The sequence below is a fragment of the Anopheles darlingi genome, chromosome 3 (assembly GCF_943734745.1).
Source record: "Anopheles darlingi chromosome 3, idAnoDarlMG_H_01, whole genome shotgun sequence".
Lineage (NCBI taxonomy): Eukaryota > Metazoa > Arthropoda > Insecta > Diptera > Culicidae > Anopheles > Anopheles darlingi.
The window spans coordinates 54522556-54547041 of NC_064875.1; the positions used below are offsets into that span (position 1 = coordinate 54522556).

The 24486-nt window shown below is 50.6% G+C and overlaps 6 protein-coding genes across 6 annotated transcripts in view; all 6 read right to left on the bottom strand.

The window, feature by feature from the left end:
- Positions 1-3338: 3338 nt before the first annotated feature.
- Positions 3339-5455, bottom strand: LOC125955010 (myrosinase 1-like). Its single transcript, XM_049685814.1, has 5 exons — positions 5360-5455; positions 4482-5275; positions 4100-4414; positions 3776-4014; positions 3339-3715 (listed from the first exon to the last, which is right to left on the bottom strand). Exons 1-5 carry the CDS (start codon positions 5439-5441, stop codon positions 3463-3465), a joined length of 1683 nt encoding a protein of 560 aa, XP_049541771.1. The 5' UTR covers positions 5442-5455; the 3' UTR covers positions 3339-3462.
- A 446-nt stretch (positions 5456-5901) lies between these two features.
- Positions 5902-7766, bottom strand: LOC125955115 (myrosinase 1-like). Its single transcript, XM_049685971.1, has 3 exons — positions 7527-7766; positions 6893-7459; positions 5902-6820 (listed from the first exon to the last, which is right to left on the bottom strand). The coding sequence occupies exons 1-3, from the start codon at positions 7764-7766 to the stop codon at positions 5945-5947; spliced, it is 1683 nt and encodes a 560-aa protein (XP_049541928.1). The 3' UTR covers positions 5902-5944.
- A 506-nt stretch (positions 7767-8272) lies between these two features.
- Positions 8273-9946, bottom strand: LOC125955604 (lactase-like protein). The gene is made up of 4 exons (XM_049686743.1): positions 9779-9946; positions 9135-9707; positions 8504-9051; positions 8273-8438 (listed from the first exon to the last, which is right to left on the bottom strand). Exons 2-4 carry the CDS (start codon positions 9687-9689, stop codon positions 8273-8275), a joined length of 1269 nt encoding a protein of 422 aa, XP_049542700.1. The 5' UTR covers positions 9690-9707; positions 9779-9946.
- A 1143-nt stretch (positions 9947-11089) lies between these two features.
- Positions 11090-12918, bottom strand: LOC125955017 (myrosinase 1-like). The gene is made up of 5 exons (XM_049685830.1): positions 12815-12918; positions 12555-12753; positions 12010-12487; positions 11851-11939; positions 11090-11791 (listed from the first exon to the last, which is right to left on the bottom strand). The coding sequence occupies exons 1-5, from the start codon at positions 12916-12918 to the stop codon at positions 11090-11092; spliced, it is 1572 nt and encodes a 523-aa protein (XP_049541787.1).
- Positions 12919-13127: 209 nt separating this feature from the next.
- On the bottom strand, positions 13128-19047 carry LOC125955003 (myrosinase 1-like). The gene is made up of 6 exons (XM_049685799.1): positions 18542-19047; positions 15402-15633; positions 14528-15100; positions 14144-14455; positions 13681-13919; positions 13128-13596 (listed from the first exon to the last, which is right to left on the bottom strand). The coding sequence occupies exons 1-6, from the start codon at positions 18679-18681 to the stop codon at positions 13344-13346; spliced, it is 1749 nt and encodes a 582-aa protein (XP_049541756.1). The 5' UTR covers positions 18682-19047; the 3' UTR covers positions 13128-13343.
- Positions 19048-24268: 5221 nt separating this feature from the next.
- Positions 24269-24486, bottom strand: part of LOC125954963 (probable multidrug resistance-associated protein lethal(2)03659) — an 11107-nt gene continuing 10889 nt past the window's right edge. Inside the window, exon 8 of the mRNA XM_049685699.1 lies at positions 24269-24486. This exon is cut by the window's right edge and continues 541 nt beyond it. The gene's annotated coding sequence lies outside the window, so the exon portion shown is untranslated.

Below are 24486 nucleotides of genomic sequence, written 5' to 3' on the forward strand. Positions count from 1 at the left end.
TTCGCATTCGTCGCACTGATAATAATCGCATCTGAGGAAGGTACGGGACAGCACGGATCCAGCGAAATGTCGATTGAGTTAACAGATTTGAACTAGACTAATTTGTCACATTGTCTACACGGCGCACCTGCTGCTGACATGCATGCAAGCAAACGGTGCAGGCTGGACTCGGAATTTATGGGTTCGCGACGCCCAAAAGCTAGAGTCCGCCCCGGTATGTGCTGTGCAACTATTAGCATAGCGGAACTGCTGCTCGTTCGCCCGTTCGCCAACGGGAGGGCAGAAGTGTCCAGCAACACGACGAAGACACTCCCATTGCTCTCGGGCAAATTCCGCCGAAACATAAATCACGCAACGCAACACGAGTGCAGTGCTTCCGAGATTTGCAAACGAACGTGGGTAGAAAAAGGAATTGGGCACCAGCATCGCAGCAAATCCCAAACAGAACTCTCTGCCAAACGTGGCACACGTGCCGGCTGCTTGGTGCATCACTGGTGCATACACTACTGCTGGTGTCTCGATTTCGCACGATTTCCCCAGACAGCCCGGCCAGACGGGGCTGTATTTGGGGTGGGATAATTTATTCGTCCTCATAGAACACGTCTCGCTCGGGAGGAGCTGGAGCGAGATCCCTTTATCGTCTCGTATCCGTCTGTGATGACGACGCATTCGATCCGGAATGTTTCTGATGCGCGCCGTCTGTGCCGGGCCGTGCTGAGTATATCGCCTTATGGCTCAAGGGCACCTGATGCAATTTAAGGCGTATAACATGGAGCACAAAATGGGTTTAAAGCTGCTTACAGGACGCCCGGGATAACTGTTAACGCACACGCTGTCTGCTAGGTAGGAAGTACAGCCATCGTAGGTTGGCCACACCTACACGGTGCCACCACGCGGCACCGACAACAGCGACGACTATAAGCTTCGTTCATCGTTCCGTTCCGGATGAGACGAGTTAGTTTCGTTTCCGAGTTTTCCTCTTTTTTCCCGTCCGTCCCCTTGCCTTTGCAACTTTTAGTTTGGTCTCGTCAGACGGCGGTGCAGCGACCACCACCAGGGCGGCCAGGAATGTTACCGGTTACCGTCTAGACGTGGTGGAGGTGGGTAAGGGCATCAACTAGTACTGCCGGGAGACGCGACAGCAAACTGGCTCGACTGGTCGTTGCAGCGAGCAAAGAAAGATGAACTTTGGCGTCCGCGGTCCAGTCGACGGGACCACGGGTTTTGAGAACGACCGACTAAGGCAGCAGCCACACGGTTTTGAGCTCGGTCGGTATGCTTAGTCGTGCGCTACTCTCCGTCCGTCCGTCCGTCAGTGCGGTGGTTGTTAATCGAATTTATGACCCAGAATTGATCGATCATAACGCGTAACTATCTCCCATCTGCTCTGCAAACTTACCAGACCTCGTCGTCGTTGACCAACTTGCGGACTGGCTGTCGTGTCGCCGGAATTGATTATGAGACAAGCGATTCAATCGATGCATGAAAATGCATTAAATTCCGCTTCATGGAACCGTCACAAAGTTCTACCGTACCAGCACACACACGCATACAGTTGCTGCAACTGTATGTGGGAAAACCATTTCCCAACCGATACACATGTTGTTTCACAAAAGTAAACTCATCAACTGTTGCCGTCGTGTGCAAATGGAAATGAACAATCCTTGTTCATGTCCTTGCGGCCATCTTTTAACTCCCGGAAGGCGGTGTGTAATGTGCGGTGATGTGCTCTTCTGCAGACGTTTATGGGGCAACTTCAAACAAAACATTTCGCTTCCGTACTAGGACCAGGATCCTGCTGCAGCAGATCACGATGAAAGAATAGAGGAACAGGATGAAATTAAATTGCTGTGCCATCAAATTGTAGCAGCTTGTGCTCACTTGGACGATTGTGCCCGGTTGAAAGCATCCAGGACCGCATCTTTCTCTAGGAAACCTGGCAGACAATTGGAGAACGATGGCGAGACGATTAAAAGCACCCCTTCTGCTCCGGTATCCGCATTCCGCCGGCTCTCAACGGTACCGCGGTACCGCGACCCTGACATAGAATGGCGACTGACATTGGGAACCCCCTTGTTGTCCCGGTTGTCTTCAATTCAGCCGCTAGCCGCTACTTTGGCCTGGCTGCACACCAGCAATGGCACAAGTTTCGCTGGAAATCACTCCGAAGGAATCCGATGGTGAAGGCGAAATACTTGCGCAGAAACTGCAACACTCATACCACCTTCGTCGTTCGAAGTTGTCTGAGTACCTGGAATGGCCGGTAAACACTCCGGTAACTCCCTCCCCCGAGTCAGTCCGAGAACCAAGACGGTGGCAAAGTTATGGCAAACAGTGTTTGCCATCGCCATCGCCGTCTCGTCCTTTCTCCCCGCAGGACACCCTTGTCGTCCTGTGCAACCGAAACCGGCAGCAAATGCATCCCACCGGTGAGCGGTGTCCTCATTTCGCTTGTGCAGGTTCTTCGGTTCTTTGTGGGACGCTGCTGATACCGGGAACCACGGACGTGGTAACCATCTCGGTTCACCTTTGCGCCGGCATGCGCTAGTTCGTTACCTCGCCGTTTGCTATCTATCTGCGGTACTCCATTCCCTTCTTTCTCCATTTCAGGATGATATTCGCCTTGTCGATGCGCTCACTCGGTTCACCATCATTTGCGGTGCGATTGTGGCACGCAATCGACCAGAAATGATAACCGGAACACACGGAAAATATCAGCAGCACCACAGCAGTAGTGTCCTGGAAGCGCGCGCGGTGGAATCGCACCAAACGGTGTTAGAATAACGAAACAATTCGACACCAATGCTCGGTTCGTTTCCTCGTAGCTATCAGTGTCTTGTGTAGCTTCAGCGCCGGTGCACTTGCATGACGACCGGCGAAATGGCTCTTGAGACACACACACTGGTCTCAAGTTTCCCTAGCAATTCTTAAGCTGCTAAGGAGTCGCACAGGTCCCCTGTGCTCTCGATTTGAAATGGAAAGCATTTCAACTAGCAGAGCGCTGGTATGGCCGTGTGGAAATCGTTACCCCCGAAGGTATGCAGAAGTAGATGCTCGCCAGTCGATTTGGATTATTCCGCGTGTCCTCCTCGCTTGGGGCTTGTTTGGGGAGCGTGCAAACATGAACAGAGCGTTTAGAAATGTATGTTAAGCCGTAATTTGATTTCAAAGTGCTCAGTTGCAGTAGCATCTCCGTGAAAGATTTATTAAAGCAATCGGTGTCGAGGTGTAGGGATGGTGCTAGTGCCATCCATGGAAATGAAATCAGTTTAGTGATGATAATTCCTTCTCCAAGAACATTATAATTTAAAGTCATATTTAATTTGAAGCTGTAGTTTTATCTGTAGCTGCTGCTGCTTTTATTGTATTTCGTCATAAAAAGTATATTAGTAGCTCTAATTTCAATGAATAAAAACTCTTAAACCTGAGATTCACTTTTTCCAACATCTTTCATCCTAGCTACTAGCCACAGGCTTGTATGACTCTCTGTACCATTGAGGCACACAGCGTGGCCACGATGAACACGCACAGATTGGGCAGCATTGTGTCACCAGTGCCACTGCCATGACCTGGAATCAGCACATCCGGCTCAGGACGGTAAGCGAAATCGATTTCGCGGGTCCTCACAATATTGGCAAACACTTTGGCTGACATCTTGGGGTAGCGTGTGCGCGCAGTGTCGTTGAAATCCACGTAATACAGACCAAACTTCTGACTGTTTGAAAAGAACAACAATGTAAGCCTTGCCAAGGACCAATCTAGGACACGAACTTACGTGTAACCGTCACGCCATTCGAAGTTATCCATCAAGCTCCAGGCGATGTAACCCTGCACATCGACCCCATCCTCGAGGGCATCCAGCACGGCGGCTAGATAGCCGTTGAAGTAATCCACTCGCTGTGGATCCTTCGTACCCGGCCCCGATCCGATGCCGTTCTCCGTTATCCAGATCGCCGGTTTATCGTACTGTTCGCTGATCCAATTCAGCAGCTTATGAAGTCCAAATGGAACGATCTGGCAACAAAAAACAAAACACGAAAGAGGAACGACACATGCAAGCGCCTACCGAGTCAACTCCGAGCGCACCACACAAACGAACCTTAATCCAAGCAGTCTCCTCTGCCTCGGGCCAATCGGGATCAGCGGAGACAACGACGCCAGCATCATGCTCGAACGACGGTACGGCATATCCGGCCGAGTTCTGCGCATCATTCTTACGTGCCAGCACCGTCGTGTACGTGTTTAGACCAAAGAAATCCGAAGTTCCGCGAATGCGTGCCACTTCCAGTGGTGTAAACACCGGTAACCGCGATTTGGCGAAGCCTTGCTGGACACTCAGATTACCGATCCGTTGGCGCATCAGCTCCGGATAGTCACCTGTCTTGCTGAAGATGGGATGCGCAAACCAACCTAGCTGCAGAGCGTTACGATGTCTCCATTAGCCATTGCCATACGTTCTGCCAATCTCCCCCAAGACTCACATGAAACTGTAGCTCCCATTCAGCCGCCTCGAGATCGTCCGGGGTTCCAGTTTCCGGTTCCGCCCACCAGCAATCCAGGGATATCCCGATTAACCCTTGCTGCACCTTTTGGTATGCGTCTCGGTACAGGTGCACCACCTCGGCATGCGCTTTCAGGATGTTGTGGCCGCACGTATACGAGGGCACACCGGGAAAGTGATAACCCGGTGCCATCTCGTCGCGACCGTACGACTGCTCGCAGACATGCCACGGTTCATTGATCGTGGTCCACCACTTGACCCGATCGCCCAAACTATCGAAAACTACTCGTGCGTACTCCACGAAATAGTGCACGATGTCCGGATTCATCCAGCCACCCAACTCCTGCAGTCGCTGCGGCAGGTCCCAGTGATAAAGCGTCACCATCGGTCGAATGCCGTTACGGAGCAGCTCGTCGATAAGATCGTTGTAGTACGCTAACCCTTGCTGGTTCACCTGATTCCGTAGCCCCGTTGGCATGATGCGAGGCCAAGCGATCGAAAAGCGGTACGCGTCCACCCCGAGACCCTTCACCATCTGCACGTCACGCTTCCAGTGGTGATAGCTATCGCACGCCACATCACCGTTCGATCGATCCGCGATCTTTTCCGGTCGCCGGTGTGTCAGATGGTCCCAGATCGACTCACCTTTACCATCTTCCGCCCAACCACCCTCGATTTGGTAGGCCGATGTCCCGACACCGAACGTGAATTCCGGTGGAAACCTTCGGGGCACTTCCTCGTTGCTTCCCAGGCTCACTAGCGGCAGTAGCAGTACTGAGGTGAACATAGAATATAGCGTGGCTTCTGTGCCATGTTTAAACAGCTTACGATGCCAACTAGGCCGGGCTACAAACTTACCTAGCAAACACACGACTACCGACGACTCAGGTGCAGATAAGCGACGTATCATCATCGCTAAAGGGTTACCGAGTGGATCCATCCAGTCAAACAGTTCCGCACCGACTGAAATGGTATCAATGCACAGCTACTGCGGCCCCATGCCCCAGTAGCGGTGGCATAACAGTTGTGTTATCTGCGTCATGAAAGCTGTTATCAGCGCAGCAGTTTAAAGCAAAAACGTGTTTTTTTCTCTTAAATTCACCATGATTAATAGGATGCTTTTGCGCTGCGCTGCAGCTTCGAAGGCTAAAGTCATCCCTCGGAAGCCAAGAACACACAACCACGCAGATTGCAGAATGTAAACGATCGAGCGTGATAAGCGCTCGCGACCTTTTTGCCCCGCTATTAGCAATGTTTGCACCACTGTGTCCCACCCTGGCGGGTCAGCAGAAATCGTCCCGATTAGTTAATAGGTCAAGTGCAGGCTCGAAATGGAGCGTGGACAACTTGGGCACACGTTCAGGCGCGTACTGCTTCCTTAGGCGACAATCTTATATTTGACTACTGCACACGCTCATATAAAGTAGATTATTCGGGCACTTATCAATAGTCCGCTATCAGCAGCACGGTGACACCGATGCCTGCAGCAAGTAGAATTTTGGAAATCATCAATCCAGTGGCACTGCCATCATCATCACCATCATCATCATCTGTGTTGGTCGTCGTTGCGCGTACCGTGGTGGTAGGGTGGATGGTAGTGGTGGCGGGTGTTTCGCCCGGTCCTGGAATATAAATCTCCGGTTCGGGCATATCGTTGGGATCGATCATCCGGTTGCGCACAATGTTCCCGAAGGCACGGGCCGATGACTTGGCGTAACGTGTCCGGGCCGGATCGGTGTAGTCGACGTAGTACAACCCGAACCGTTCCGTCAACCCGGCGAGCCATTCGAAGTTGTCCATCAAACTCCACGCAACATACCCCCGGACATCGCACCCATCGTCGATCGCGTCCAGGATGGCGTTTAGATAGTCCTTGAAGTACTGCACCCGCTGCACATCGCGAGTTCCGCCACGATCGCTCACACCATTCTCGGTGACCCAGACCGGTGGATTGTTGTACTCCCGGCGGATCCAGTTCAGTACGTGGTACATACCGCGCGGGTTAACCTTTAACCACGATGAACCCGTCGAGGGCCACCGATCGTCCTGGTAGTCGACGGTGTTACGATCGTGATCGAACGAAGGTTCGCGGAAATTGGCCGAATTTGCCTCGTCGTTCATGTACACCAGATTCGTGGTGTAACCGTTGTAACCGAAAAAGTCGGACGAACCCTTCAGCTTGGCGATCTCCTCGGGCGTAAACTCGGGCAGCCGAGACTTTGCGAAGCCCTGTTCCTGGCTAAGCTTAGCGATCCGTTCGATGATCACCGGTGGATAGTTACCCGTCTCGGAGTAAATCGGATGCATGTAGATACCAAACTGGGACGGGCAGAAGGAGAATGCTATTAGCCATTCGTATGCGTGAGGGACATAGAACATTGCACTACCTACCAGGTACTGCATGGTGAGATCGGACGCCTCACGCTCAGCCTCCGATACCGGTTCGGCCCACGATCCATCCACGGTAATACCGATCTGTCCACCCTGTGTCGGCTGGAACTCGGTCCGATACAACTCAACGGCTTCCGCATGCGATAGCAACAGATGGTGGCTGCACAGGTACGTGTAGATGCCCGGGAACGCTTGGCCAGGTGCAAACGAACCATACTCGTACGGTAGCCGGCAGGTTTGCGGTGGTTCGTTGAACGTCGTCCAGATTTTCACGCGATCGCCAAAATGTTCGAACGCAACCCGGGCATACTCACGGAAATACCCAACGATCAGTCGGTTCGTGAAGCCACCGAGTTCCTGCAACCGTTGTGGGGTGTCCCAGTGGAAGAGCGTCACCATCGGTGTGATGCCCTTGCTGAGCAGCTCGTCGATCAGATTGTTGTAATACTCGATGCCTTTCGGATTGATCTGATTGCTGATACCGGTCGGTAGAATACGGCTCCACGAGAGCGAGAACCGATAGATGTCCACTCCGAGCTCCTTTATCATCTCGACGTCACGGCGCCACTAAAAACGAAGAAAAAAAAAACAATCTGTCTAAGGACGGGTCGAGCGCAGGAGACACCGAACCCACCTGATGATAGCTATCGCAGGCGATATCACCGTTCGTTCCGTCGGCTACCTTCTCCGGGTTGTTGTGCACCAGATAATCCCAAATCGATTCACCCTTACCGTCCTCATTCCAACCCCCCTCGATCTGGTACGCCGACGTACCGACACCGAACTTGAAGTGTTCCGGAAACTTCCGCTGACCAGCAACCAGCCACCGGGTGCCCAAACAGGCGAACACCAGGAGTGCGACGGAATACTTCATCGCAAGGGATCAGAACCAGTAGCGCACGGGCTGAGCGCTTGCTCAAAAGTGAACCTACTCGCCCGATTGCCTCTGGTAATCATAAACGAAACTGCCACCTTACGCCACGTACTGATCATAGATTGCATTATCGTTGCGGTGAATTTAATGAACCACCAACGGGATGCCCCATAGATAACCAGCGGGATGTCCGTTGTTTGTCCATTGTTGTGATGAGCACATTATCAGCTGCAAGCTTAGGGATCCATTTACAACCTAACGAAAAGAGATGTCGAAACTGGAATCGTGCAGAAATCACCTGACCTAATCGAGTTTTGTGGTCGAGATTGTAGATAAGCAAACAAGTATCGAAGAAGCAGGTCGCAAGTAGTAGTTTGCATCCACAAGTGAAGCGGCTTTGGTGACTTCTTCGGAAGGAATGGAATGACGAACCCAAAATTAGAATTTAAACATCGTAACATTGATTTATTTTCTGCTAAACATTATCTTCTTCCCTGTCAGATACTCTAGTTTGGAGTGTTGGGAGCAGGAATGAAGACATCCGGCTCAGGACGATAGGAAGGATCGATCAAGCGTGTCCTAACGATGTTCGCTAGCACCTTACCCGACGCCTTCTGGTAGCGTGTTCGCTCCGGATCCTCAAAGTCGACGTAATAGAAGCCGAACTTTTCACTATAAAACGTACGGACTAATTAGCCCAGATCTTCATGATCTAAAGAGCTCCTCCAGGTACTTACACATAACCGGCACGCCACTCGAAGTTATCCATCAGCGACCAGGCAATGTACCCCTTGACATCACATCCATCCTCCATCGCATCGAGCACGGCCTGCAGATAGTCGTTCAGATAGTCGATCCGCATATCGTCCTTGGTACCACCGAAATCGCTCACACCGTTCTCCGTGATCCAGATCGCTGGATTGTTGTACTCGGTGCGGATCCAGTTGAGCAGCTTGCGCATACCCCACGGGACAATGTTTAACCAGGGGGAGGCTGCCGTTTGCCAGCTCGGATCGGCATAGCCAATCACGTGCGTGTCCTGCTCGTGCGACGGTCCCACCGAAAGATCATCCGGTGCACCGTTCGCACGCACCATCGAGCTACCGTACGTGTTAAGTCCGAAGTAGTCCGAGGTGCCTCGGATTCTTTCGATTTCGTGCGGCGTAAAAACGGGCAACCGAGATTCGGGGAATCCTTGCGCTGCGCTCAGAGCAGCAATACGTTCACGCATCTCCGCTGGATAGTCACCGGTGGTCGAGAAGATAGGATTGGCGAACCAACCGAGCTACATACCGGAGAAGAGAGACAAGAACCGAATCATTCGTTAGATCTCATCATCACCCATCAGCCGTCCGCGCGACTACTTACATTGAAACGCAGCGATCGTTCAGCCGCTTTACGATCCTCCTCGGCATCACTGGCCGGTTCACACCAGCTGGAATCGAGCGTAATACCGATCGTACCCTGCTGCTGTGGCTTAAACACCTCCCGGTACAGATGAACTGCTTCGGCGTGCGATTTGAGCAGATTGTGAGCGCAAAGGTACGAAGGGATACCAGGGAACTGGTAGCCCGGTGACATCGCATCGTTACTGTACGAGTTCTCGCAAGTTTGCCACGGTTCATTGAACGTCGTCCAGATCTTCACGCGATCACCATAAGCCTCAAACACAACCCGGGCATACTCGACGAAATGGTCCACGATCAGCTCGTTCGTCCAACCGCCCATCTCCTGTAGCCGCTGCGGAAGATCCCAGTGGTAGAGTGTTACCATCGGTGTGATACCCTTGCTGAGCAGCTCGTCGATCAGATTGTTGTAGTACTCGATGCCTTTCGGATTGATCTCGTTGCTGATACCGGTCGGCATGATGCGTGCCCAGGCAATCGAGAACCGATAGATGTCCACACCGAGCTCCTTTACCATCTCGACATCACGACGCCACTAGAGAGAGGGAGAGACAGAAGAGTTCAATTCCTCTCATTCTGCACAACAAATTAACCAGCAAAACCTACCAAATGGTAGCTATTAGCAGCGACATCTCCATTGCTGCGATCGAGGATCTTCTCCGGTCGTTGATGGGTCAACTGGTCCCAGATCGATTCGCCCTTACCATCCTCATTCCAGCCTCCCTCGATCTGATACGAAGAGGTACCGACACCAAACTTGAAGTCATCGGGAAATCTATCCAGTGCCAATGCACTGGCACAGGCCAGCAGCACTCTGGGGGAGAAAGTGAACAACCGAGTTCATCGCTGGAGATACTACGCGTGTCGCGCGAGGTATACTTACAGCGTGCAAAGGACTTTCGCTTCGATCACCATCACTCTGGCATGCCGTTGAACGACTGTCGATATACTGGAAGCTTCCTGAGCGCTATAAATTCGTAAAAAAGGTGTCATTCGATGGAGAAGCGAGATAGCGCCGACGCACAGAGATAGACGGAGGCCAATGAAACAGGCGCGTACAGCAACGTTTCTCACGAATCTTAAATTGGGCAAGGCTTATCAAAGTGTTTGACTTCATGCGCGATATCATCCCTAATCAATGAAGCCCTCCCCGTTCAAATGGATAGAGGACCCCCCTCTGTTAGCGTCACGGGGGTTCTGGCGTGTGACCACCGTTAATGCGTTTAATTTGATGTAATACACCTTCTGTCTCTAATGGGTGGAGATAACGAAACAATACCGTCACGGGCCTTGCCTTATCGCTGGATTGACAGAGAATGCAATAGAGGGTTTCGTTGGTTCGCTATCGAGTCGTTATCTGTTGCCAACTTATCTGCCATAGCCCTTTGATGCACACAGTATTCGTGTCTTTCGGCGAGTTATCTCGTTTATCAACATTTGCCGAAGCTAATCAACGATGATTTGCCTAATGCAGCTACTGGAGTTCACGAATAATGAATAGAATGACTTTTTGATTTGCTTTCAAACATATGGTTGATAAATGAATCAACCTGTATGTTCTAGATTCCTCAGTAACACAAGACACTTATTTCCGTTGTGTCAAGTAACGAAATCGAGATCCCAACAAATTCGAGAGCACTCTACCATCGTTGGCACGTGATCAATCATTTTGCAAGACAAAGATGGACCACTGACAACCACACTGATAGCCACACTTGGCCTCAACTTTGTTCTAGAAGTTTATTATGGAAGCGTTCATACTATTTTAGCTAGTGACGCTAAAGAAATCAAATTACGTGACGCTAAAGAAATTCATTGATCAATGAACATTATGTAGAATGAAGGATACGACATCAACGGCAACAACTTTTCAATTTTGTAAATCATTTATTACTCTCAAGTCAGCACAACCTTCCCTCACTTTGCCTCAGGTATCAGCAAGTCTGGTTCAGGCAGATAGTCGGTATCGATGGCGCGATTCTTTACGATGTTGGCGTACACCTTCGCCGAGGTTTTGGCGTAGCGTGGCCGAGCAGGATCGTTAAAATCGACATAGTACAATCCGAAGCGCTGCGTGTATCCGGTACGCCACTCGAAATTGTCCATCAGTGACCACGCCGTGTAGCCGCGCACATCGCAACCATCGTCGATGGCATCCAGCACGGCCTCCAGGTACGTGTTAAAGTACTCGACACGCTGCACATCAAACGTCCCATCCCGATCGCTGACACCGTTCTCGGTGATCCAGACTGGCGGATTGTCGTATTCGTCCCGTATCCACTTGAGCACACTGTATAGCCCTCGTGGATACACCCGTAGCCAGGGGGAGGCCGAAGTGGGCCAGCTGGGATCGATGTACTCGTACACATCGCGATCATGGTCAAATGAAGGTACCGCATACTGACCCGGATTAGCATCTCCATTCTGCCACACTAGCCGCGTGGTGTACGCGTTGAAACCGAAATAATCGGACGAACCCTTCAGCTTGGCGATCTCCTCGGGCGTAAACTCGGGCAGCCGAGACTTTGCGAAGCCCTGTTCCCGGCTCAGCTTAGCGATCCGTTCGATCATCACCGGTGGGTAATTGCCGTGATAGATGGGATGCATGTAGATACCGATCTGAAATGGGGATCATGATTATCGGGCCATCGCTTTCGTGAACGCCAAAGAGTACTCACATTGAACTGCATCGCTCGATCGGATGCCTCAACATCGGCCTCCGTGTTAGGCTCGTACCAAGCAGTATCAACGACCAATCCAATGACTCCTGCAATCCAAAATACCCCTTGTGAGTGCTGACTGATAAACTGGCCCAGTAACAACTCTTCCTGACCTACCATTTTGCTCTTTCTGGAACTTCATCCTGTACAACTCCACAGCCTCTGCGTGTGCAAGCAGTACATGATGGGAGCAGAGGTAACTGTACAACCCCGGGAACTCGTACCCAGGAGCCATCGCGTCCTGTTCGTATGATTCCTTACACGGTTGCTTCGGTTCGTTAAAGGTCGCCCAAAACTGAACACGATCACCAAACTGTTCGAAGGCAACCCGTGCGTATTCACGGAAATGCGGTACGATCTCCCGGTTCGTCCAGCCACCCATCTCCTGCAACCGTTGCGGAAGATCCCAGTGGTACAGCGTCACCATCGGTGTGATGTTATAGCGGACCAGCTCGTTGATGAGGTTGTTGTAGTACTCGATACCCTTTGCGTTCACCTGATTGCTAATCCCCGTTGGCATGATGCGAGTCCAGGCGATCGAGAAGCGATAGAAGTCGACTCCAAGCTCGCGAACCATCTCCACGTCGCGTTGCCACTGGTAGGATGGGTTAGAAGGTTAACCGATCATTCCTATACACTACTAGTACTGATCCCTTACGTACCTGATGGTAGCTATCACAAGCGATATCAGCGTTGGATCCATCTTCAATTTTATCCGGTTGTGTGTGAGTCAGACGATCCCAGATGGATTCTCCCTTGCCATCCTCGTTCCAAGCTCCCTCGATTTGGTATGAAGACGTTGCGACACCGAACTGGAAGTCGGCTGGAAACTGTCGACCCTGTCCCGCTGCTACTGTAGCGCTGCAACACAAAGGGATCGTTGTTAGTATCTACCGATGTATCACAGAAGTTTAGAACTCACAGCAGTAGCAGAATCCCGATCGATGTAGCTCCTCGTATCATCGTATACCTCGCGTGGACACGTCTAGGATGCAAATGCGGTTTGCACGGGCGACCACGCGACATTGCTTTATAAATATTTCCAAGATATTCGACATGGAGCTTCATCTATATTCAGCCCTCCGATAGTACACCACGAGATAGGTTATCGTTGTCTACGAGAGTGATGCTACCGGTTTGTCAATCGATTGCATCCCCTTTACCAGATCAGGTGGTCATCGCTAATCGATAAAAAAATGCCGACGTGGCACGCGTGATGTAATACTCTCTTTCTCTTTCGATTCATTTGTTTCGTTTATTGACAATGAAGATAACGTCGATGCGGTTATCTCTTCTACGTCTAGATCTAAACCTAACTATCTCACAAAAGGCACACAGACGCGCTTCACATGGAGCGTATTTTATAAATAAATCGCGAGCACACAAGTGGTAAGGCACAGACGCATCGCAGAAAGGGGTTGGGTTAAGGTAGGTCTTGTCGGTGGCATCAATTAGCAAAACAGGGCTTTGACTAGCGCTCCGATCGAGGCAACCAGCAGACAGATCACAGGCACTCGAACACTTAGCCGCTCACTGCCCGACTGGTAGGGTGATGGTGCCAGTATCATCACCTCTGGTGTTGGCCGGAAGCTCCAATCGATCTGGTGCGTCCGGACAATGTTAGCGTACACCTTGGCGGATGCTTTCGGTGTTCGTGTCCGGTTGGGGCTACTGAAATCGACGTGATAGAGCCCAAACTTTTCCCTGCAAAAAGCGAATACAGAAACAATGTTAGTACATTGAGAGTGCAGGCAAACCGGTGCTAGGTGCTAAGCTACAGCAACTTACGTGTAGCCGGCCTTCCACTCGTAGCTATCCATTAGACTCCAGGCGATGTACATCTGAATGTTGCAGCCATCCTCTAAGGCATTTAGCACGGCCTCCAGGTACGAGTTGAAGTAATCGATACGCTTCAGATCATTAGTACCGCCCCGATCGCTCACACCGTTCTCCGTGATGTAGACCAGGGGATTGTTGTACTCTCGTCGGATCCAGTTCAGCAGCTTGCTCATACCGGACGGCACAACCTGTAAGCGTAAGTGGAATGACAACTTGAGCAGAGATCTCAGAGAGAAGATAGCGGCATCTAGTGCACAGAACTCCAACGACCCAGTTCCATGTTGCCATTGGACAATTGCAAACCATTCCGGGGGCGTCAACATCAAGCGCCATCAATCTTCAGCCACCACGGTCAACCTGGCAGCATCGATGTTGTCAAGTGCAACTAGAATACTGCTGAGAATAGACTTACATGAAGCCACACGGAGCCGCTCGATGGCCAGTCGGGACTGGCCGATTCTACCACGCCCATGTCATGGTTGAACGACGGAACCGGAAAGTTGGCCGAGTTGTTCCGATCGTTCTTGCGCACCAGGATGCTGGTGTACGAGTTGATGCCAAAGAAATCCGCCGTACCCTTGATCCGCTCAATCTCAGCCGGTGTGAAGCTCGGTAGCCGGGACTTGGTGTAACCCTGCTGGCGGCTCATCGCCCCGATGCGGTCGATCATGAGCTGCGGATAGTTACCGGTGGCCGAGAAAATCGGATGTCCGAACCAACCGAGCTATACGAAGAGAATATAAAAGACGATCACGTTAACGTAAGGATCATTCTCTGGAAGGCGTTCGAAACTTACATAAAACTGTGCCGCCATCTCGGACGCATTGCGATCCTCCTCCGAATTGGTGGCCGGCTCCGGCCAAGAGGTATCAAGCGTAATACCGATCTGGCCCTGCTGCTTCGGCTGGAAGATGCGTCGGTACATGTGAACTGCCTCGGCGTGCGCCTTCAGTAGATTGTGGCCACACAGGTAGGATGCGATGCCCGGATAGTCAAGTGCCGGTGCCATAAAATCGACACCGTATCCATGCTCACACACGTGCCACGGTTCGTTGATAGTGGTCCAGATCTTGACGCGATCACCAAACTGCTCGAACGCGACCTTCGCGTACTCTTGGAAGTATTCGATCAGCTCCGGGTTTGTCCAACCGCCCAGCTCCTGGAAGCGCTGCGGTAGATCCCAGTGATAGAGTGTCACCATCGGGGTGATGTTGAACCGTAGCAACTCGTCGATCAGATTGCTATAGTAACGGATCCCTGCCTTGTTCACACTGTTCACAAATCCGTTCGGCATGATGCGTGGCCACGAGAGTGAGAACCGGTACACGTCGACACCGAGCTCGCGTACCATCTGTACATCCCTTCGCCACTATCGGAAGGGATCAAATAAGTAAGAACAAAACAAAGAATGGTTATAAAGAGTTCGCAAATGACTTGAGTTGATCGATAGTAAAGGAGCCTAATTGGGAAGTGTACACGAGACTAGAGCACTTGCTACAAAACGTCAATTAATCAATTCAATATTTAATGTCTCCAGTTACCATTAATCACTAGCCTCTGTTCCTCGTCAATAAGTCTCTCGATTGACACATTAATTACACCTGAACCGACGTTTGGCGCCTGGTGACCGGAGGGTCGCCCTCGCCCTCGGAATTCGGAGTGACACTTACATTGTGATAGCTGTCGGAGCTGATGTCGCCGCTGCTGCCGTCGGCAATCTTTTCCGGATGCTGGTGGGTCATACGGTCCCAGATCGATTCTCCCTTACCGCTTGCATTCCATCCGCCCTCGATCTGGTAGGCGGACGAGCCTACGCCAAAGCGGAAGTCGGACGGAAAGCGACGCGCGAAGCGGCCCTCACTAACGGGCAGTGTGGCCACGGTAAGGCAAACCAGGATCAACCTATTGAAAGAGCAGGGGAGAACAGAAATCAAAATCAATAAATCGTCTAATGAGGTGTCGGATTGGAGGGACAGGTGAATGCCGACCACATGGCACAGGCGAAGGCCCCGTAAACCAACAAGCGTAGAGTTAATGTGGCAACCAGTCGAGCCCTGTGTGCTTTACCGCCTAAACAATTAGCGAACCAGCACTGCAACCACGCACTCGCACTTCTGGGTTCCTGGTTCCACCTGCGGCATTCCGCAGCAAACTGCAGGCGCTGCCGCCTAATTAACGCTCAAGCTTCGCGTATGCGTTCCCACAGATGCCTAGTATCTGGATTGCATTTGCATTCCTGCGTAGGACAGGATCATGGAATTTGTAAAGCAAATCAGAAGGAGCTAATAGACCGGGAAGGGAGAGGAAGAGGACGCGAGAAGTTGAAAGGTAGTCAATATGGGTTGGCAACATAGCCCCAGGTGCTCTGTCACTCGAAACAGGATCTTACTGTAGTAGTATGCAAATTGAGGTTAACAAGAAGTCCTATTCCTACGCTACAGATAACGGATGATGACAGCCCTTTTAAAGCGATTGATCGATGGGTTGACACTTTTGAAGACAGATCCCTTTGATAGCCGCTCGCTTTGATCCCCTTTGAACAAACACGTCCTACGTTCGGCAATCCGTAGCTTATGATTTCAATGTTAATTTATCGAGAAGGGGCTATCAACACCCCTCTTTTATCAGCATGATTACATCTATTGTCCATCCCTTTTCCAACGCCGCGGAGATTATCCGGTGCTGATATGTTAATTAACTCCAGTTTCTTCGGTAATAGGATCACGATTGGTGCCTTCCGTCGTTGCTGCTGCTAATCACAAATCCTACTATACCTCATCGGTGTGTTTATGTAACACCGACAATCACGAACTGGCATAGAAGATGCCGAAACATGAGTGTTATGCAACGGGAGAACAAAATTATGGCATCAATAATTAGCACAGGGGCATTCGCGTGTGCAAACGCGAACCGGTGTCGATTTTAGCTGAGCGATCGTTGTTATTCTTATGCAGATACGTTTAATGGCAGCCACATTCAGTGAATTGCTTACTGCTTTTCTTTGCTTTACATTTAAATTATAAAATTTAGCACCTTGAAGCTTCAGATTATTCTCAAAGAATGCGCAAAAGCAACTAGAACGCCATATTAATGTTCGGCCACTTGAGCTCCGACCGGATGAGTAGCTTCAGGGCAAATGCTGCCACCAGTGAATCACGATTGACGAAACCTGTTCAATCGCCGAAACGCTCACTTCACATCCGATCTACCATCTCGGTAACATAATACCACCTAATCGCGCCCAAGGCGAAAACGGATTAACGATTTTTATTGCCTACCATTTGCCATTGACTGGAACATACTGTCCATACCCTAACCAAGTGACACAATTCCAACGGAACTGTGACGACGACAACGACGACGACGACTCCGACCCCATGTTAATGTGAGCTTTTTATGCGCTCGCCATGTTAATGGTCGTCTTCGGGGTCTGCATTCTCTAGAATTTGAATTTCGCTACTGCTACTGGCCGGACTCGGTTACGGTCAAACGGTTCGCCGCGCGGTAGCCGTACATCACCGAGTGTGTAGTGCAATATGATGTCAATATTAGTCGGCCTCCCGTCCGCGCTCGCTGACCTGGTGAATTGGCGTAATTGATAACCCAATCGTGCCGACGCAGATCAATGCAGAAAATCTGCCACCTGTCATGCGGAGGATGATGATTTATTATTATTTATTAGAGGGCCATTCGATGTATTAATGCCAGAAACCACTCGCATGTCCTTGCACCTGACATCGACGTAGTGGACGCGTAGTGTCATCTTCAAAAGGCCGGAATGTGTTAAGGTAAACAACCGCCTCTCAACACTCTCAGGCTCGACTCGGTAGGAAGGGACAGTAACGTCAGCTCTGATCGGAGGTGGAAAAGAACCTCCGAAGAGCTTAACCAGATTGAAGCGTCACGAGCTAATGAGATCCCATTGTCGGTACCCTTGCCGACGGACCGGCGCCTGACGTACAAGAAATAGAATAGTTTCCGGTTCGATGCAGATAACGAGCGACGCCGTGCTCACGCGGGATTCCTCACAAAAACATGCTTCAGCAAACCAGTAAATCCCCGAAAACCTTCGACGCGCCCAGCTGAGGGCCGAGGTTAATTAGGCTCGGTTTTAGGCCTGCCTTAAGACGACGCCATTTCGAAAACGATGCGCAATTGATGTATTACGGATAATGAGGTGATCACAGGTGAGTATCGCTCTCCAGCGTACTCTAGGCGGTAGGACGGGGAACCTCGGGACATTCCATCTCATTATCTTCATGGAATTTGCGCTGATGATTATACCCGACCGGCGGTGAGGCTTCCAAGAGATCAATTAATGTAGATATAGAATCTCTCAGACGTCGGGCGCGTTAAAATCTTCTGGGAAAATCAATTTAAATAAATTAGAATAATTGCACAATGGGCCCATCGGCACTGGTCGTCATCCGCGCTGATCGGTACCGAGACAGAATGGTGGCAGTGGTCGCTGGATGCTGTCCAAGCTACACGCAACGCTCTATTCCGCACAAAAACCGAGCCGAGACCGAGCGATCATCAAGGTGAAAAGCCTAGCCTAGCGCTAGCCAATAGCCAAGTTCAAAGCATCGAGCCATTCATGCACATGATGGTCGCTGGCCTGACGGTACACCTTGAAATGTGCGTGCCCCGTCAGCGGTCAGCCGTCCGCTTGAGCTTGACTTCGATTTGCCGTGCCCCTCGAGCGCAGCACGTACGCCATCACGCTAGTGTAGTAGCCAACATCAGAGAGCCCGTGACCACTATTCTCACACTCGGCCAGACCTGTTGGCTCCCACTCCGCTCCACTTACACTGCCACTGGAGTCGCTCGGCGTCGGTGGCTAGTAGCCGCCGAGTAGTAGTCGCTGCTCGCAGCATCATTCATGCCGGTACGGCGGACCATTGTTGACGGTACGGATGGTGTGCGTTGTCGTAGTCGCTGTGACCTCATTTATGTTTGCTTGTTTGTCCGATCGCTAATCATACACACGCACACACACTCGCGGTCGTACACCTTTGGACCCGGAGTTGTCGCTGGATGGATGAACACGTTTTTCACGAAATTCACTTTGCACTTTGCAGCTTCTTTTTCTTCTTTTGGTTTTGGTCTCTATCTCTCGCTGACACACACACACACTGCACACTCTGCACCGATCTTATGCAACGATCGAGCAATTTTTTGGAACACAAGCACCTCGCTTTGATCGATCTGCAACCCGCACTAGCATAGAGCACCACCACGCTCCGGACTGTTCGTCGCTGCCGTTGGTGGCTCTGTCTCCTGTGCGGTCTGTTACGATGATGTTACGCTCGGATCGAACCGAGCTGTAGCAGGTGAGTAAAGAGACTAACCGCCAGCCTCCGATCGTGGGCTCGTATTTATATATCCACGGCATGGCTCGTGGACTGGCACACACAGAAACACGCAAGATACACGGTGGACACCGGCCGCTAGCCAGCCAGTCAGCCAGCAAGCCAGCAAAGGGAAAAACCAGAATGTAGCTGTTTGGCGAACGATTCGGTCGTTTCCCTCTCTGCCTTACTCTGTCTCTCTTTGTAGGCGTCCCCCTTCCCATTCCGTGAGGCTCTCCGTCATCGATCGCCTTTCCCAAATGGGCCAGCGAGCGAGGCTTCGTCGCGGCGCGTGCTCTGGTAGGGCTGAACGATTAATCTTCCGCTCCTGGTCCTGACCAGACACTTGCAGGAGTTCCTTAATCCGGGCTAGAGGTGAGCCACCATTGGTCTTCATTAACCGATGACTACGGCCGACTGACTGGCAACCTTCGCCACGGCGCAATACCCACCGTGACGTCCTAAAAGTACCGTCCCCCAGGTCAACGGACGGACACTCGCACGGAGGTGGTCAAGAGTTAGACGGAAGGTGGCCGCCGCGATGGATGGAAAACATGATCTGCGCCACGAGCCAACTGTCACTCCGTTCTTCCGAACGCCGTGTCCTTCCGCTGGCGCACATTCCGTTGCGTGCGATTGCGTGGTCGCGAGGTTCTGCTCTTGAGCAAAGTGAGAGAGAGGGGCGGGGGCCACGCGCTACAGACCTTCAGCTTCCGTCTAGATCTGCGTTCGAGATCGCCATTCGCCATCATCACTTCTGACAAATTGTTCGGCATTCGGTGGCATGGCGATGCGGAGGTCCGTTTGTGGAGTTCCCCTGGTTCTTGCCGGGGATCTATGCATCTACCCGTCCGAAATGGCCGTGGCTCGTGGCTTCAGTGTTTTGATGCTGGGAACGAGATAAGCTTCCAACACGCCCCATAAGAAGGGGAATTCTAGATAGCATTCTCGTGGTCGCACAAATTTCGCACGATCCGTCTGGACGACGCCATTCGTCGGTGAGCCGGCAAACGTTAATTGATATCGTGTGCTGGTGAGGTAAGTTGGAGCTGTAATTGTGCTACCCTCATGTCTCATGAAGCGCATGTCTAGACTCGTGTGATGAGCTTCTTATTGTGGGTTCGCGGTACTTTGTTTTGCAAACGAATTTGGAAGAAACGCCCTAGCGACGACATGAAGCGACGTGGGACGTTTCCTTGCGGATGACATTTAATGGCCTGTTATGCTACCGATATAGTGCCACCGGTGGTGACTTTGGATCGGATTTAGTATGTGAAACACGTGAGTCTTAGTGTGAAGGCTGGCGCATCACATGCACCATGGCGTGCTACTTTCAAAGGTCGCCACAAATGAGGTCAGTGCATCTTGCATCTGGCGAAACACCCATCATTCCCCAGTGCTACAAGAGTTTTTCTCGTTCCCGATGGGACTTTCCCGGGGAAATTTTCTTCGGTTTTCTGTTCCCAGTGGCTTGCTGGAGCAAAACAAGCCATTAGGAATATCAGAATACTATGGAATACGAAGCCATCGCAGCGACGATGAAACACACAAGTAACAAACCAGATCAGGTTTCACCGACCGACAGACGCATGACTCGTTAGCCCTAGACGAGGCGCGTCTTCTCTTGACCACTTTCGTTGACTCCGTTGCCCGAGGACAAACATTCTGGAATCCCCAAATTCGGAATTTCCGGAATCGTGGAATCGGCTACAACAAAGCGCTACCGAAGGGTAGTTCCCCGTTCCAAGTCATGCTAGCGAGTGATCTCGGACAAGATGAAATAATTAGCTGGCCTTCGCACTATCTGGCGAGTTGTCAATCGCGGTCACCACGACGAAAGGTGCGTGCTTGAGGTGTGGCGCACGAGGCACGAGGAAACTGCTGGGCCCCAACAGATGGCCGAGAACCGCAGACTATTTACATATCCTGGTTGACTGCATGTTCAATATTTACGTAAATGGATCCGCCGATAAGCGGAACGGAATTATTCAAATGCACCACAAAATTGCTTGCTGATTTCTTGAATCGTACCGTACCTCCACCGATCTACCGGGCCGTACTTGCTCCCATGATCGCATGATCTCGTTGTATAAATTATTAGAACATATCGGTACGACGCGATTTTGATCACTCACTTCGTACGGACAGGTGCAACCCTGGTGTGTCTGTTCTAGGTGTTCCTTACCAGCCAGCGTACTGTACTGGTATCGAACGGAATTACTAAGTTGTACCTGGGTCTCTCGTTTGATCGGAATCCAATTTACATCCTCTCGAGGCTCGTTAATTTGTGCTAAATCGATGCCGAGGTGCCGAGCTGATCAAAGACCAAAGCGGAAGAAAAAGAAGGTTAATTCCCATTCCCGGTGTACCGGTCGCGAGGTGAAGCAGACCTCTGATACGACGGCATAAAGTCCACCAATTTATGTGTGAAACACATGTGCGTTCGATTGCACCAGCCATAACTGCCCGCAGCATCAGCAGCGTGGATCAGTTTTAGCGTGGACCGCTTGGGGCAATAAACTCGTTTCTGTAAATGACGACGCTGTCGCAGGGAAACCTCCTTCTACCTACAACATCACAATCACGCATAAAAAATAGGAACCAAGACGCACCAAAACCAAGGAGCAAGAGGGGAGGAATGCGTTGACAATTGAATAAAGGTTCGTTTGCGTAGTGCACCGTAGTGCCTTGCCAGCCTTGAAAGGCCTACCCATAGGCCAATAGTGAGAAACAGCATAATCGATTTAATGAACAACCGAGCCTCGCAAAATCAATTTGCCAGCCCCCATAATGCCCTTGCGGCGAGATACGCAGATGTAATCATAAATCATCGTCATTAGTGCGATAATAATCATCGACGAATCTGTCCGCTTGTTGGCGTTAAGGGGTGCGATGATGGTGCAAAACGGCGACCGTTTCCCCCCCCCCCCCCAGCCCCTACCGACAGCAATGCTGCACAGTGCATTGCAACCGTCGACGTGCCAGCTGACCAGAGATTTAATCCCCGACGAGAACTGTAATTCCTTAGTGTGTGAAGCTTAAGAAGTTTGATCGCCGATACGTTTAACGCCGTCCATAAGGTGTTAATCTTGGAATTGTTTTTACTTTTCGGTTTGCGGCATTTATTGCGGCGTTAAACGAGTGATAAATGGTTTATTGTCTCGGTTTCTGGCATATCGGATAATTTTGCAAATACTTCCTGACTTAATCCGTGCGGAGATCTTTAAGTAGCGAAACGAATGGAATCGTTTAGTTCGGATGTATGTTAATTTAAAATGCATTCATCTTTTCAAATGTTCTACAAAATATACGGACCACTATTTGTCATTACATGCATCTTCTACATCATCTCATGACATCTTCGTAGTATAGCCGGGAACGTAAATCCCAGGTTTGTCTCAATCAAACCGCTGAGAACCGGATCATGGTCCCCATCGTTGGTAGCTAATCGGACAATTAATAAACCATCACCACCAACCTTCACCCTGGCTCCGTATGACCGGTTTTTGGTAGAAAACCCAGCATCAACCACCATCTCGGCCCCTGTGCGATGAGTCAAAAGCGGAAACCGAATAACCGCAGGCATACCAAGAGAACCAACGCCATTGGCTGCCGTGTCATCGGATCTAAAAAGAAACGGGAAGCTTTGACAAATCCGCGAAATTTCGTAAGTTCGCACGTTGATCAAGCAAATTGTAAATGCGACCTATGCGCACCGGTTGTGGTGGAAGTTGATTGAACTTTGCAGCTACCACCACGTGCGTACGGGCGCACTCTCGCTCTAATTGGAGGCCACGAATTCCGTAGAACGGCGTGATGTCATGGCGCCACCACCGTGTTGTCGTTTGTTTGTAAACAGCTGCACGATCACCACGTGAACGTTAGTGCTTTCAAGGACACGCGATGGTCAGGGGATGCCCGGATGTCACAAAAAGGGTCCGTCAAAGTGTTTAACTACAAACGGCAACATCGCGCAATGTTACGCGAGATGACGGGGAAGAACTAGAAGATGAAGGGGACAGGGCTACAGCAGCCCCGTCATGCTTAGCGAACACCTACAGCACACAGGCGACGACGTAATTACTCAGCAATTACGTCCATCAAGTCGCTCTTGAGGACAGGTTTTCTGCTTCAGGCATCCATCGGCACAATCAGTAGAATGCGCTTTTATTGATGTTGGCCGTTGGTGCCGGGTGGAGGTTCGGGTGTGTCTAGGTCCTTGATGTCGGTTCCTGGAAAGATTAAAGCGCCGAAGAGGCCATTCCCCTTCCCAGTTGCGCTACGTCACGAAATTCTGAAAAGGGTTGAATGCAAATATAAACCTTCTGTAATATTCATCTGCCGTGAGAAATTTATAAGCCTTAAGAACACACAAAGACCAACAAAGGACGCAGGAATAAAAACGATAGGTGCAAATGATTGAAAATAGATAAAACAAGGGCCCTGAAGAATGCCGATGTGAACTATTTTGGGGCTTCCAATTACCCCGTCAATCATGACGTTTCCTTGCAAAGGCCATCTATGTCGCCGTGGCCAAAGCCAATCGCGGCTTTAATAGAAACGTGATCTATGTTATGTTAGCAGAAGGAAAAAGAAGGAGAGAGATCAGGGCAGGCGTTCTCCATCATCAGAAGAGCTGGCAGCATCATTGGACCCCGATGACAAACCTGTTTCGCATCCGCGAAATTATTAACCAGCGCAACCACCAAAATCGAGAGGAATGAGGTCGTCATCATCGGAGCGAGGTCATGACCTAGCTGTTCGTTTGTTTACCTCTTTTGTGGAAGCTAATTCGAGGGAACTATCATCAGCACAAACGACACAAATTCTCGCAGGTACAATCATCGTGCCACATAAATATGATTTCGAAGCAGTGGCCACCACAGCTTCGCCGCCATGCTTACTTCCGGTATCGTGTAAATCACAATTCAACATCCCTCGTTTTTGTGTTACTTCCACATTCGTTTCGCGAGCGAAGCTGTATCCTTGGTATTCAATCCCATGCGGATTCAAAGCAGCTTTGCAGTGAATTCAGTTTGCAACAATTTAATTGTCAAACCATCCTTTTGGAATTTTGTCTCATTCAATTTTGAGCATCTCAAATGATGAAATGATTGTGGAAGAACTTCCGGCACAAACGAGCCAACAAGTCTAAATCCAATTTCTTTTAAGCATACACACACATACTAGGTATAAAGGCCTAAATTTATTACAAACAAATAAGTTCACATAGCCATTCGTCACTCTGCTTCCTTCGTGTACACTAATGGGCCATACTGAGGCTGCTCTTAAGTACCGACAGTAAGGATTCATGGTAATACTTTTGAACTTATGGACCATCCACCTAACGACTTCCGTGATGGCTTAAGGTGATGGACAGTCTGAGTGAAATGTTTAAGGCACC

Bases quoted from the DNA above. Each gene is read 5' to 3' on its own strand.
- LOC125955604 (XM_049686743.1), bottom strand. From the start codon at position 9,689: ATGGTAAAGGAGCTCGGTGTGGACATCTATCGGTTCTCGATTGCCTGG. The intron at 9,052-9,134 runs GTAAGTAGTCGC...TCCGGTATGTAG, and splicing joins AACGATCGCTGCGTTTCAAT to CTCGGTTGGTTCGCCAATCC. The intron at 8,439-8,503 runs GTAAGTACCTGG...TACGTTTTATAG, and splicing joins GAGTGGCGTGCCGGTTATGT to TGAAAAGTTCGGCTTCTATT.
- LOC125955017 (XM_049685830.1), bottom strand. From the start codon at position 12,918: ATGTCGCGTGGTCGCCCGTGCAAACCGCATTTGCATCCTAGACGTGTC. The intron at 12,488-12,554 runs GTACGTAAGGGA...CCATCCTACCAG, and splicing joins CTTGTGATAGCTACCATCAG to TGGCAACGCGACGTGGAGAT. The intron at 11,792-11,850 runs GTGAGTACTCTT...TCCCCATTTCAG, and splicing joins ATCGAGCGATGCAGTTCAAT to ATCGGTATCTACATGCATCC.
- LOC125955010 (XM_049685814.1), bottom strand. From the start codon at position 5,441: ATGGATCCACTCGGTAACCCTTTAGCGATGATGATACGTCGCTTATCT. The intron at 5,276-5,359 runs GTAAGTTTGTAG...TGTTCACCTCAG, and splicing joins GGTAGTCGTGTGTTTGCTAG to TACTGCTACTGCCGCTAGTG. The intron at 3,716-3,775 runs GTAAGTTCGTGT...CTTTTCAAACAG, and splicing joins GAATGGCGTGACGGTTACAC to TCAGAAGTTTGGTCTGTATT.
- LOC125955003 (XM_049685799.1), bottom strand. From the start codon at position 18,681: ATGAGGTCACAGCGACTACGACAACGCACACCATCCGTACCGTCAACA. The intron at 13,920-14,143 runs GTAAGTCTATTC...TTACGCTTACAG, and splicing joins GCGGCTCCGTGTGGCTTCAT to GTTGTGCCGTCCGGTATGAG. The intron at 13,597-13,680 runs GTAAGTTGCTGT...CGCTTTTTGCAG, and splicing joins GAGTGGAAGGCCGGCTACAC to GGAAAAGTTTGGGCTCTATC.
- LOC125955115 (XM_049685971.1), bottom strand. From the start codon at position 7,766: ATGAAGTATTCCGTCGCACTCCTGGTGTTCGCCTGTTTGGGCACCCGG. The intron at 7,460-7,526 runs GTGGGTTCGGTG...CTTCGTTTTTAG, and splicing joins CCTGCGATAGCTATCATCAG to TGGCGCCGTGACGTCGAGAT. The intron at 6,821-6,892 runs GTAGGTAGTGCA...TGCCCGTCCCAG, and splicing joins ATCTCACCATGCAGTACCTG to TTTGGTATCTACATGCATCC.